The 15,000-nt window shown below is 42.1% G+C and overlaps 1 protein-coding gene across 5 annotated transcripts in view; it reads left to right on the top strand.

Annotated features, from left to right (window-relative positions):
- scn3b (sodium channel, voltage-gated, type III, beta) overlaps positions 1–15,000 on the top strand; it is a 62,171-nt gene that overhangs the window by 46,108 nt on the left and 1,063 nt on the right. For 3 of the 5 annotated variants that reach the window (XM_061972989.1, XM_061972985.1, XM_061972986.2), the window contains exon 6: positions 13,241–13,301. The exons of 1 other annotated variant lie outside the window; for it this stretch is intronic. In XM_061972989.1, the coding sequence (XP_061828973.1) occupies positions 13,241–13,295 (55 nt within the window). In that variant the 3' untranslated portion in view covers positions 13,296–13,301. Of the gene's footprint in view, positions 1–13,240; positions 13,302–13,391; positions 13,411–15,000 lie in introns of those variants that run through there. One more of the 5 variants, XM_061972987.1, reaches the window with a different exon arrangement.

Genomic DNA, 15,000 nt, shown 5'->3' with positions numbered 1-15,000 from the left:
AGTCGAGCTCCACTCCCACCACGTTACTGGCCTTCTTTACCAACTTGTCAGGTCTGTTTGCGTCCCTCACTCTCAGCCCGCTGCCCCAGCAGGCCACGGCATACAAGAAGGTGCCCGCCACCACCGACTCGTAGAACATCTTCAACATCTTTGTACAGACGTTGAAGGATCCTAGCATCCTGAGGAAGTAGAGGCGGCTCTGTCCCTTCTTGTAGAGTGCCTCAGCGTGTTTTGACCCATTCAGCTTGTTGTCCATGTGTACTCCAAGGTATTTATAATCCTCAACCATGTCCACGTCGAACCCCCTAATGGAAACAGGTGTCGCCGGAGTACTCCTCCTCCTTCCCAAGTCCAGAACCAGCTCTTTGGTCTTCGTCACATTAAGCTGGAGGTGGTTCTTTCCACACCATGTGACAAAGTGCCCTGTATTCCTCATCATCACCATCCTCAATACACCCCACTATCGCAGAGTCATCAGAAAACTTCTGAAGGTGGCAGGACTCTGAGTGATAGTGGAAATCGGTGGTGTAGATGGTGAAGAGGAAGGGGGAGAGGACTGTGCCCTGCGGGGCCCCGGTGTTGCTGACTAGCCTGTCAGACACACAGTCCTGCAGTGGCACGTACTGTGGTCTGTCAGTCAGGTAATCAACAACCCAGGACACCAAGGGGGCCTCCACCTGCATCGTATCCAACTTCACACCCAGTAGCCCAGGCCGTATGGTATCGAAAGCACTGGAGAAGTAAAAAAACATGACCCTCACACTGCTCGCAGGCTTATCTAGGTGGGTGTGGGCTCGGTTCAGCAGGTAGATGACTGCGTCCTCCACTCCCAGTTGGGGCTGGTCACACATCACAAAAAATAAGAGATGTAGAAATTATTGGAAACCCAAGACAGCCATGACATTATGTTCTTTACAAGTGTATGTAAACGTTTGATCGCGACTGTATATATGACTTGTTTTTAACACTTTAATGACTGGAATCCGTTTGGGTCTCCAGTACCTTTAACGTTCACCAAAATTGAGGGGAGACCTAATGGGTACAATAAATATTGTACTGATTTTGAAAATAAAAATGAAAATGGCTCCTGCATGCTTTAATTTTTCAGTGTGCGGCCCTTGGTGGAAAAAGTTTGGACACCCCTGGTTTGTAGATATAGTGCAAAGTCCGTCGGTACTACTGCATACCAATTCACGTAATATCAAACAACGCCTTTGTTGGACGTGACAGTTTTCCATGCCAACAAAGAACGAAAGAAGGTGCTCTAAAGTATAGTAAGGCTCCTCTTTTCCAAATGCGCAAGCTAGATGCTAATTAACATTGGATTTGCCATAGACATGCTACCAGTAGCATTAGCGATTTTCCATGGTGATTTCGGGTTAGTTCATGTGCCTCACAATACGAAGGTCTTGAATAGTCCTGAGTTCAATCGCAGACTCTGGATCTTTCTGTGTGGAGTTTGCATGTTCTCCCTGTGGCTTGCGTGGGTTCCTTCCGGGTACTCCGGCTTCCTCCCACCTCCAAAGACATGCACCTGGGGATATGTTGATTGGCAACACTAAATTGGCCCTAGTGTGTGAATGTGAGTGTGAATGTTGTCTGTCTATCTGTGTTGGCCCTGCGATGAGGTGGCGACTTGTCCAGGGTGTACCCCGCCTTTTGCCCGAATGCAGCTGAGATAGGCTCCAGCGACCCCCCGCAATCCCAAAAGGGACAAGCGGTAGAAAATGGATAAATGGATGGATTTCAACACCTCCAGATTTCAACACTTCCAGATTTGGTCATCAAAACTACAACTCAGATGCACGTTGCAAAGGTTAGCGTGTACAAACGTACTAAAACACGTGCAAACTTGACAGCACACGCAAAGGTGATCTAGAAACGTGTGCAAAGTGGATTGTGTCTCTTATGCAAGCAGAATAAGGCGTGCAATCCATTTTGCGTCTGTCTTCATTAATATGCAAAGTATATGCTGATCATCAAAATGCCCACAATACTAGGAGGAGAACACGCAAATATGTGATTTATCAACACTTATCATTTTAGGAGCACTATTTAGCATTTTATTTAGCACATTTGAAAAGAAACTGCACACTGACCCAGTTACGCACGCAGCTGTAAAAGAAGTGCTCACGCTGCAAAGACACAAGATTGACAGAGAACCCTTCGTCCTACTTTTACGTTAACATATTTTAGAACTAAAAAACATTGGACACATTGTCTATTCAGCAACATCCTTTTATAATTTCATAGCTGCTAGATGACATAGAATATATATTACTAACATATATATATTTATGATAAAAGCTTTTTGGAGTATGCATTTTTGCGTTTTGAGCACAGTCGTGAAACCTTCCTCCCATGCACCTTCAGCAGTAAAACAAACAGTGATATCAACGTAGATGCACTGCACGACTGCTTTTAAAATGCCCATAACAAGTGGAGAATGTATCCTCCTTTTTTGACAACATTGCGAAACGCCATAGGAAGGAGCCTGATAAAATGAATGTGCAGTAAATGAGTGTCACCATGGTGATGCCCCTTATAGTACACGCAAAATCCTCATTTTAAAAGAGCGGTGTGCACCACTTTTGAATTGCACACGCAGTCTTAGTAGATCACATGCAACACGCCTACGAATAGTACACACTATTTTATAGATTGCTCACGAGGTTTTTAGATCTTAGTAAATTAGGCCCTAAGCTTGATACAAAAACTACTTACCGTATTTTACAGACTATAAGGCGCACATAACATTATAACCCGTTGCGCCTAATGTAAGGAATACGTTTGGTGTAGCTTACCGACCTCGAAGCTATTTTTATTTGGTACGTGGTGTAATGATAAGTGTGACAAGTAGATGGCAGTCAAACATAAGAGATACGTGTAGGCTGCACAAGTAAACAATGCCAACATTTTATATGTTCCATTGAAAATATAGAACATTACACACGGCGCTCAAAAATATATCAGAATGTTTTAGTACGACTTTGGTAAGCTATGAAGCTGCACCATTTGATGGATTGTACTGTGCTTCAACATAGGAGTATTATTATGGTGTGTGTGTAAGGTAAGATACATTATCTGGCGTTTTGTTTCGCAATATTATGCAAAAGCAACTTTTCTTACCTTTTTGGTACCTGCTGATCTGTATTTGTGATCTGCAGAAATCTTGAAAATTTGCACGCGTCCGCCTTTGTAGTCCGTGCCGATGACGTAGTCGATAAGCTTCTTCTTTTTCTCTATCTTCTTTTTATGGGACATTCATCCTCCGCTGTTGCCATTTCTAAGATAAAGTAGTGTAAAGTTCTTACTTATATCTGTCAGTAAACTCGCCATGAAAGCGCTAAAACATACCGGTGTAGTGAGTTTACATTATTCACCCAAGGAACTTTAGTTATTAGAGAGTTCCGGTCGGACGGTTTTTCACGGGACACATTTCCTTGTTGTTTCCGAATGAAGAGATGCTGCTTGAAGTAAAGTCTGAATGTCATTAAAACAGTTAGCTCCATCTTTTGACACTTCATCCACACCCGTCCTTGCACGCTACACCGCTACAACAAAAATGACGGGGAGAAGACGCTGTCGAAGGTGAGCCACGTAAATATGACCGCCCACAAAACGGCGCATCCGGAAGCGACTGTCAGAAAGCAGCTTGAAGATGATCTGTAAAACATCATCTATGCAACATTTTCACCAAAGAACCTCCATTACATGTTATGTAGACCACAAGGAAGTGTTTTACGTTGAGAAAAAAAAAAAAAAAGACCTCTTTGATGCGCCCTATAATCCGGTGCGCCTTTATATATGAAAAAAAGATAAAAATAGACCATTCATTGGCAGTGCGCTTTATAATCCGGTGCGCCCTATGGTCCGGAAATTACAATAGTTTAAACACTTTGTAGGACTCAACAAAAGATAAGACCGGCATGCACATTCAGCTTAATGGCAAAGACTACTTCCTAGCTAAGGCAATACACCACAGCCTATACAATACTGCCATCTAATGTTTTGGAATTGCATCTGCATGCAAATGTTACTATGTTATTATAAAGTACTACTTGTGACTTGGTGACAAAAGTGTAATAAAACAAGATAATAACCTGACAGCACAGCTCAGTGTTATTGTTTAAACAATATAACATTTACTGACACATTTGAACACACACAAATTGGTACCGTCGTCTACCGATATTGACTCACAAGTACTAGCAGTAATTGGTACCCAATTGATTCAAATGTGAAATATACCCATCCATTATACTACTGCCCTGCCTTTCTTATGATTATTAGTAGGGGTGTGGGAAAAAATATATTCAAATTTGAATCGCGATTCTTACATTGTGCGATTCAGAATCGATTCTCATTTTTAGAAAATAGATTTATTTATTTTTTTATAATTTTAATTTTTTAATTTTTTAATTAATCATTTCCAACAAAACAATACAAAGCAATACCATAACAATGCAATCCAATTCCAAAACCAAACCCGACCCAGCAACACTCAGAACTGCAATAAACAGAGCAATTGAGAGGAGACACAAACACGACACAGAACAAACCAAAAGTAGTGAAACAAAAATGAATATTATCAACAACAGTATCAATATTAGTTACAATTTCAACATAGCAGTGATTAAAAATCCCTCATTGACATCATTAGACATTTATAAAAATTAAAATAAAAGAACAATAGTGTCACAGTGGCTTACACTTGCATCACATCTCATAAACTTGACAACACACTGTGTCCAATATTTCCACAAAGATAAAATAAGTCATATTTTTGGTTCATTTAGTAGTTTAAACAAATTTACATTATTGCAATCAGTTGATAAAACATTGTCCTTTACAATTATAAAAGCTACTACTCTGCTTGCATGTCAGCAGACTGGGGTAGACCCTGCTGAAATCCTATGTATTGAATGAATAGAGAATCGTTTTGAATCGGGAAAAATTGTTTTTGAATCGAGAATCGTGTTGAATTGGAAAAAAAAATCGATTTTGAATCGAATCGTGACCCCCAAGAATCGATCTTGAATCGAATCGTGGGACACCCAAAGATTCACAGCCCTAGTTATTAGCGACCATATTCAAGACTTCAGGCTCCAAAAAAAAATGATTGCAATGCAAACAAAGTCATTATTTGTATCGCCTTTAAGTTCAAAATAAGTGACAAACAGCTGTGTAAGTGGCCCTCACACTGTAATTGTTAACCGCACATCCTATTGCCAGTACCCCCACGTCGGTGACTTACTGTTATTACAGAATTGCTGCCTCAGTTTCGGTTTGATTACATCAGTCATTTGTACAAGTGAGGAAGTAAGGAAACTCGCAGGCAATCAAAGAGTCCAGATTGAGCAGGATGGAGCGGAGGCGAAAATGAGTCAGACAGATGGACAGAGAAGTAATTGAGTCCACACGGCATTTGTCTGTGACCCTCCTGTAACTCTAATCTGTCTTTTCACTTCACGCCGTTTTGTCAGCTGTGGATAAATCTTTGCTTTCCCCCTGCGTCTAACACCCGTGCTGGAGCCCCTTCAGACGCCCGTAGTGTTGGCGTCACCTTGTCAGTGCTGGCAAAGACCCCCAAAAAGCCTCCTGTGTAGTCAGCTCCCTAGCGGATCGCCATTGTGTTGACGACGCCAGTCAGTCCAGACCGACGAGTTTAAACAGGCAATTTATGTCTCGCACGGAACAATAACGCCGCACAGACACAGGCTGCGGTGTTTGTGTTTCCTGTGGACAATTAAAGCTGCTGGCAGACGTTTTGCAGGAAAGCAAAAACGATCTGCTGCACAATGCGTTTCTGTGGAGGACGACAAATATGAAATGGATTAAGCAGAGGGGGAAAAAAAAAACATAGGCTCCCTTCAAATTTTGTTGTGTATTGTTCATTTCCTAACTAACCACGTTCAAAGGTGCGGTGAATCTATTGACTACAGCTCTTCCAAGCACAAATGACATAGTACTTTGCAGAGAGTGATCGAATGTTTAGCACGGTGGAAACTTCATCAGTTCCTGCAGCTCAAAGAGTTAATGGGCTGTGGCTGCCTTGCCTCTCAGCTAGTCAGGCAGATTGGATATAAGCCACAGCGCCGATATTTAGAGGTTTTGTTTAGATGCACAGCTTAGTAGCTAAAGGCGCTAGTGGTGGTTCACAATGATGACTTTTGAGCAGCTGGCTCCATTAACCTCACGGATGGGTCATTTTGAGCTATTTGTTGAACAGACAAATGGTTTCACGATTTTTACCTGGAAAGACTGTTTAAAAAAGACCAGGCCCAAAGGTTAACGACAAGTGCTAAAGCTAATATCAACTCAAATCATCAAATCAAAGTGTATTTATATAGCCCTAAATCACAAGTGTCTCAAAGGGCTGCACAAGCCACAACGACGTCCTCTGCTCAGATCCCACAACAGGGCAAGAAAAAAACTCAACCCAATGGGATACAATGAGAATCCTTGGAGGGGACCGCCCCCTGGGCGACCGGTGCAATGGACGTTGAGTGGATCTAGTTAATAGTGTCAGAGTCTAGTCCATAGTGGATCTAGTTAATAGCGTGAGAGTCCAGTCCATAGTGGATATAGTTAATAGCGTGAGAGTCCTGTCCATAGTGGATCTAGTTAATAGTGTGAGAGTCTAGTCCATAGTGGATCTAGTTAATAGTGTGAGAGTCCGATCCATAGTGGATCTAGTTAATAGTGTGAGAGTCCGGTCCATAGTGGATCTAGTTAATAGTGTGAGAGTCCAGTCCATAGTGGATCTAGTTAATAGTGTGAGAGTCCGGTCCATAGTGGATCTAGTTAATAGTGTGAGAGTCCGGTCCATAGTGGATCTAGTTAATAGTGTGAGAGTCCGGTCCATAGTGGATCTAGTTAATAGTGTGAGAGTCCAGTCCATAGTTGATCTAGTTAATAGTGTGAGAGTCCGGTCCATAGTGGATCTAGTTAATAGTGTGAGAGTCCGGTCCATAGTGGATCTAGTTAATAGTGTGGGAGTCCGGTCCATAGTGGATCTAGTTAATAGCGTGAGAGTCCGGTCCATAGTGGATCTAGTTAATAGCGTGAGAGTCCGGTCCATAGTGGATCTAGTTAATAGCGTGAGAGTCCGGTCCATAGTGGATCTAGTTAATAGCGTGAGAGTCCAGTCCATAGTGGATCTAGTTAATAGTGTGAGAGTCCAGTCCATAGTGGATCTAGTTAATAGTGTGAGAGTCCAGTCCATAGTGGATGTAGTTAATAGTGTGAGAGTCCAGTCCATAGTGGATCTAGTTAATAGTGTGAGAGTCCAGTCCGTAGTGGATGTAGTTAATAGTGTGAGAGTCCAGTCCGTAGTGGATGTAGTTAATAGTGTGAGAGTCCAGTCCGTAGTGGATGTAGTTAATAGTGTGAGAGTCCGGTCCGTAGTGGATCTAGTTAATAGCGTGAGAGTCCGGTCCATAGTGGATCTAGTTAATAGCGTGAGAGTCCGGTCCATAGTGGATCTAGTTAATAGCGTGAGAGTCCGGTCCATAGTGGATCTAGTTAATAGTGTGAGAGTCCAGTCCATAGTGGATCTAGTTAATAGTGTGAGAGTCCGGTCCATAGTGGATCTAGTTAATAGTGTGAGAGTCTGGTCCATAGTGGATCTAGTTAATAGTGTGAGAGTCCGGTCCATAGTGGATCTAGTTAATAGTGTGAGAGTCCGGTCCATAGTGGATCTAGTTAATAGTGTGAGAGTCCAGTCCATAGTGGATCTAGTTAATAGTGTGAGAGTCCAGTCCATAGTGGATCTAGTTAATAGTGTGAGAGTCCAGTCCATAGTGGATCTAGTTAATAGTGTGAGAGTCCAGTCCATAGTGGATCTAGTTAATAGTGTGAGAGTCCAGTCCATAGTGGATCTAGTTAATAGTGTGAGAGTCCAGTCCATAGTGGATCTAGTTAATAGTGTGAGAGTCCGATCCATAGTGGATCTAGTTAATAGTGTGAGAGTCCAGTCCATAGTGGATCTAGTTAATAGTGTGAGAGTCCAGTCCATAGTGGATCTAGTTAATAGTGTGAGAGTCCAGTCCATAGTGGATCTAGTTAATAGTGTGAGAGTCCAGTCCATAGTGGATCTAGTTAATAGTGTGAGAGTCCACTCCATAGTGGATCTAGTTATTAGTGTGAGAGTGCAGTCCATAGTGGATCTAGTTAATAGTGTGAGAGTCAAGTCCATAGTGGATCTAGTTAATAGTGTGAGAGTCCAGTCCATAGTGGATCTAGTTAATAGTGTGAGAGTCCAGTCCATAGTGGATGTAGTTAATAGTGTGAGAATCCAGTCCATAGTGGATCTAGTTAATAGTGTGGGAGTCCGGTCCATAGTGGATCTAGTTAATAGCGTGAGAGTCCGGTCCATAGTGGATCTAGTTAATAGCGTGAGAGTCCGGTCCATAGTGGATCTAGTTATTAGCGTGAGAGTCCAGTCCATAGTGGATCTAGTTAATAGTGTGAGAGTCCAGTCCATAGTGGATCTAGTTAATAGTGTGAGAGTCCAGTCCATAGTGGATCTAGTTAATAGTGTGAGAGTCCAGTCCATAGTGGATCTAGTTAATAGTGTGAGAGTCCAGTCCATAGTGGTAACTAGTTAATAGTGTGAGAGTCCAGTCCATAGTGGATCTAGTTAATAGTGTGAGAGTCCAGTCCATAGTGGATCTAGTTAATAGTGTGAGAGTCCGATCCATAGTGGATCTAGTTAATAGTGTGAGAGTCCAGTCCATAGTGGATCTAGTTAATAGTGTGAGAGTCCAGTCCGTAGTGGATCTAGTTAATAGTGTGAGAGTCCAGTCCATAGTGGATCTAGTTAATAGTGTGAGAGTCCAGTCCATAGTGGATCTAGTTAATAGTGTGAGAGTCCAGTCCATAGTGGATCTAGTTATTAGTGTGAGAGTGCAGTCCATAGTGGATCTAGTTTATAGTGTGAGAGTCCAGTCCATAGTAGATCTAGTTTATAGTGTGAGAGTCCAGTCCATAGTGGATCTAGTTAATAGTGTGAGAGTCCAGTCCATAGTGGATCTAGTTAATAGTGTGAGAGTCCAGTCCATAGTGGATCTAGTTAATAGTGTGAGAGTCCAGTCCATAGTGGATCTAGTTATTAGTGTGAGAGTGCAGTCCATAGTGGATCTAGTTAATAGTGTGAGAGTCCAGTCCATAGTAGATCTAGTTTATAGTGTGAGAGTCCAGTCCATAGTGGGGCCAGCAGGGGGTCATCTATCAGCAGCGCAGAGACGTCCCCAATTGTTGCACAGATGAGTGGTCCACCCTGGGTCCCGACTTTGAACAGCTAGCGCGTCTTCTTTGGTCACCTAATAACCTCTCCACGCAGGAGAGTGGTGCAGAGCAGAAAAGAAACGGCAGATCAACTGGTCTAAAAGGGGGGTCTATTTAAAGGCCAGCGTATACAAATGAGTTTTAAGATGGGACTTAAATGCGTCTACTGAGGTAGCATCTCTAACTGTTACCGGGAGGGCATTCCAGAGTACTGCAGCCCGAATAGAAAACGCTCTATAGCCCGCATATTTTTTGGGGCTCTGGGAATCACTAATGGACTAGACCAGGGGTCTGCAACCCGCGGCTCCGGAGCCGCATGCGGCTCTTTAATCACTCTGATGCGGCTCAGCTGCATACTTGCCGACACTCCCGATTTTTCCGGGAGACTTCCGGATTTCAGTGCCTCTCCCGGGGCAAACATTCTCCGATTTTCACCCGGACAACAATATTGAGGGCGTGCCCTGATGGCACTGCCTTTAGCATCCTCTACAACCTGTCGTCGCGTTCGCTTTTTCACCATACTATCTGCGTGCCGGCCCAATCACATAATATCTACGACTTTTCACACACACAAGTGAATGCCACGCATACTTGCATACAACAGCCATACAGGTCACACTGAGGGTGGCCGTATAAACAACTTTAACACTGTTACAAATATGCGCCACACTGTGAACCCACACCAAACAAGAATGACAAACACATTTCGTGAGAACATCCGCACCGTAACACAACATAAACACAACAGAACAAATACACAGAACCCCTTGCAGCACTAACTCTTCCGGGCTACATTATACACCCCCGCTACCACCAACCCCGCCCACCTCAACCGACGCACGGAGGTGGGCGGATGTTCTCCCGAAATGTGTTTGTCATTCTTGTTTGGTGTGGGTTCACAGTGTGGCGCATATTTGTAACAGTGTTAAAGTTGTTTATACGGCCACCCTCAGTGTGACCTGTATGGCTGTTGACCAAGTATGCATTGCAGTCACTCATGTGTGTTTGCAGAAGCCTCATATGACATGTAACCGGGCTGGCACGCTGTTGGTACAAGTTGTAGAGGGCGCTAAAGGCAGTGCCATCACGGCACGCCCTTATTATTGTTGTTTGGGTGAAAATCAGCAGGCATACGAGAGAATAGTTGCCACGAAATTCGGGAGTCTCCCGGGAAAAATCGGGAGGGTTGGCAAGTATGACGCTGTCAAGCGCCATTCATATAAAACTTGCGGGCCACACTAACATTAAATGTTCATATTAAGGTGCGGGCCGCGTGTCTGAGACCCCTGGTTTATACATAGCACAAAGCAAAAAAAAAGTTTGTATGCAGTGTTTATTTCATTTTAAATTTCAAAAGAGTTTTGTGGCTCCCATTGTTTTCTTTAATTTGTGAAACGGGTCAAAATGGCTCTTTGAGTGGTAAAGGTTGCCGACCCCTGGACTAGACTCTCACAATATTATGCTAGATCCGCTCAACGTCCATTGGTGGGGTCCCCACATCTGCGGTCCCCTCCAAGGTTTCTCATTGTATCCCATTGGGTTGAGTTTTTTTCTTGCCCTGATGTGGGATCTGAGCCGTGGATGTTGTTGTGGCTTGTGCAGCCCTTTGAGACACTTGTGATTTAGGGCTATATAAGTAAATATTGATTGATAATAAGCTGGAGTTCTTTGAACGCAGATTTCTTGCCGGTTAATATGTTAAAGGTCCCCATACTATCTTATTTTTTTCAACTTTCTATGGTCCCACATTAAATTAGAGCAGGCCTGGGCAATTATTTTGACTTGGAGGGCCAAATTTAGAGAAAAAGATGTGTCTTGGGGATGGTATATCTGATTTGTAGGAACACTAATACAAAACTTAACAAAAATGTCTGATTGAATGCTAAAAACATTATGACAGACCGCCTTAAACAGAATGGAATTTTTTAATTGTTTTACTGAACAAGAATGTACATGGGAACAAAGAATGTGGGATTTACAATATTAACTATGAACGATAAAACACTGAATATTGACAACGTATGAACGTCACTCTCCCTCTCGATAGACATTTACAATCAAGCGAAACACAACAAAAATGCAACAAATACAGCGAAATATGAACACAAGGGAAAGGTGGCAATAAATACTGATAAAGTTGAGGAATGCTCATCAAACACTTATTTGGAACATCCCACAGGTGAACAGGCAAATTGGGAACAGGTGGGTGCCATGATTGAGTATAAAAGTAGATTCCATGAAATGCTGTCATTCACAAACAAGGATGGGGCGAGGGTCACCACTTTGTCAACAAATGCGTGAGCAAATTGTTGAACAGTTTAAGAAAAAACCTTTCTCAACCAGCTATTGCAAGGAATTTAGGGATTTCACCATCTACGGTCCGTAATATCATCAAAGAGTCCAGAGAATCTGGAGAAATCACTGCACGTAAGCAGCTAAGCCTGTGACCTTCGATCCCTCAGGCTGTACTGCATCAACAAGCGACATCAGTGTGTAAAGGATATCACCACATGGGCTCAGGAACACTTCAGAAACCCACTGTCAGTAACTACAGTTGGTCGCTACATCTGTAAGTGCAAGTTAAAACTCTCCTATGCAAGGCGAAAATCGTGTATCAACAACACCCAGAAACGCCGTCGGCTTCGCTGGGCCTGAGCTCATCTGAGATGGACTGATACAAAGTGGAAACGTGTTCTGTGGTCTGACGAGTCCACATTTCAAATTGTTTTTGGAAACTGGACGTCGTGTCCTCCGGACCAAAGAGGAAAAGAACCATCCGGATTGTTATAGGCGCAAAGTTGAAAAGCCAGCATCTGTGATGGTATGGGGGTGTATTAGTGCCCAAGACATGGGTAACTTACACATCTGTGAAGGCGCCATTAATGCTGAAAGGTACATACAGGTTTTGGAGCAACATATGTTGCCATTAAAGCAACGTTACCATGGACGCCCCTGCTTATTTCAGCAAGACAATGCCAAGCCACGTGTTACATGAACGTGGCTTCATAGTAAAAGAGTGCGGGTACTAGACTGGCCTGCCTGTAGTCCAGACCTGTCTCCCATTGAAAATGTGTGGCACATTATGAAGCCTAAAATACCACAACGGAGACCCCCGGACTGTTGAACAACTTAAGCTGTACATCAAGCAAGAATGGGAAATAATTCCACCTGAGAAGCTTAAAAAATGTGTCTCCTCAGTTCCCAAACGTTTACTGAGTGTTGTTAAAAGGAAAGGCGATGTAACACAGTGGTGAACATGCCCTTTCCCAACTACTTTGGCACAATAACAAGTTAATTATTATTTGCACAAAAAAAAAAGTTTGAGTTTGAACATCAAATATGTTGTCTTTGTAGCATAGTCAATTGAATATGGGTTGAAAAGGATTTGCAAATCATTGTATTCCGTTTATATTTACATCTAACACAATTTCCCAACTCATATGGAAACGGGGTTTGTACTAAAGTTGATGGGAGAATACACGGAAGGCCAGATTTGGCAAGGAACGCCCACATTTAAGGGTCGTACCACCCAAAATGCGTATCATGGATGAAGGTCCACTGAAAGTCGAGGGGGAGAATGCCGTGCAGAAAGAATCCACGCAGTTTTGCACCTTTTGTCACTTAAGCACGAGGGAGAATAGGGTGTTTAACAAAAAAGTAGTGTCCCGTTCCACTAAAACTGCTGCCTTCAGTAATTAATAAGAAGCGGACTCTGTAAGGTTACCAATGTTAGCTATTAGGCACGCTACTCATTATGGGCGCCGCATTACTCTTTGGTGAGATCTATTAAAATGTGTGCTCGGCGAGCAAATGTCATGCTTTAATGCCATTCCTCACATTTGAATGCTGTGCAGCGTCGATGGCAAATGTGCATGATGATGATAAACCCTCCGACAATGTAGGAATGTCTCATTAAGGGGCCTTTCGCTCTCTACCAATGTACCCGCAGGGCCGACTACCTCGCCGTTCCCTCCGAGCAGAAAGACAACCCTGTTTCTGAGTAACTGGCGGTCAGTGACATGCTCCTGAAAGTGCTCAACATCATTATCATCATCATCATCATCATCATCATTGTGGGCTTTCTAACCCATGCTGTGTAGAGTTGTTTCTTCAGCGCTGAGTCCTTTGACCGTAATCATTCAGTGTGCAATCAGTCATCCGTCGTACTGTACCTGTGGGCGCCATAATAGGTACACTTGCACAATGCACTTTAATAAATAAGAGAAGATTGCTGAGACTTGATTGACATTGCCAATTTACACAGTCTTGATTATTACTGTGGCAGAATGTGTGATAGAGCTCTTCTGGGGACGGTGTGGCGGGGTTGGGAGAGTGGCCGTGCCAGCAACCGGAGGGTTCCTGGTTCAATCCCCACCTTCTACCAGCCTCGTCACGTCCGTTGTGTCCTTGGGCAAGACACTTCACCCTTGCTCCTGATGGCAGCTCCCGCCATCAGTGTGTGAATGAGTGAATGTGGAAATAATGTCAAAGCACTTTGAGTACCTTGAAGGTAGAAAAGCGCTATACAAGTATAACCCATTTATTTATTTATTCTATTAAATGCCCTCAAAATCATGTTGTATTTATGCAGCAGTTCATAACGTGATTACATTAAAAACTGAGTGTAACTTGTGCAGGTCTACCTAATTTTGTGTCTAATATATTATTTAAAGTTCACTTCAAATAAATTTAAATAATACATATTACAGAAAAAGAGTGTAAAGAATAGGTTATAAAATTATGGCAAAAAAGATGAGAACCCAAAATCCCTATTGACTCAGAATTGTTTGTTTAAAAAAATACAATAATAAAGTAACACTTTTAATGGTTGAATGGTCAAATACTACATTACCGACGTATTCTTATAAAAGTACAATTTTAATTCTGAAAATATTTCATAAAATTAATAGAATAAAAAAAAAAAAAAAAGTATTTAAGGTATTCAAAATTATGGGTAAAAATCGAGAGGACTCTCTTTCTTTTAGTTTATTTCGAACATGAACATACTTATAGTATAATACATCACAATTTCATATCATTTCACTTTACATCATGTCCGAAAAGGAGTAGGAAGAAGCAAAGCTTATTTAATCCTACCCCTTTCCCACTTCAGAGCATTTACAAATATATACATATATGATCCCTCCCTGTGTGCCAGGGTCGCTGCGGTCGTGGCCCCTCATAATGCAGCCATTGGTGCACTCGATGATCAGCCACATGTTTTTACATGACTTTTATTATGTATGTGGTAGAGAGAAAAGGGGGTTTAGGGTGCGGGGTGGGTGATTTTGACTCTTTTTATGTAAAGTGGGTGAGAGGCAATGGTTTTTAATATTTTTTCAAAGAAAAAGCACTTTCTTTTACATTTTATGTGTGAAAAGTGCTATACAAATAAAGCTTGATTGATTGAAATAAAATAATTGATTCACATCTGAAAAGCGATTTTTAAATCAGTTAATTTTCAAAATTTGATAAAAAAAGAATAAAAACATAAAAAATAATAAAAAATACACTTTTTAAAAATATGTTTTTATGTGCTATGTACGTCATACAGCAGCAGCCAGGCGAAGCTTTTGTAAACTGTAACCTGTTTTAAGAAAAAATGTATTATCATTTTAATGATATGTCAATAATATACTGTGGGAAAGGCTTTAAATCAAGAATTGTGTTGAATCAAGAAATCAATTTTGACAGGAATCGTCACCCCAA

This window comes from Nerophis lumbriciformis, linkage group LG17 (assembly GCF_033978685.3).
Source record: "Nerophis lumbriciformis linkage group LG17, RoL_Nlum_v2.1, whole genome shotgun sequence".
NCBI lineage: Eukaryota > Metazoa > Chordata > Actinopteri > Syngnathiformes > Syngnathidae > Nerophis > Nerophis lumbriciformis.
This window is presented reverse-complemented; position numbering and strand designations above follow the sequence as displayed.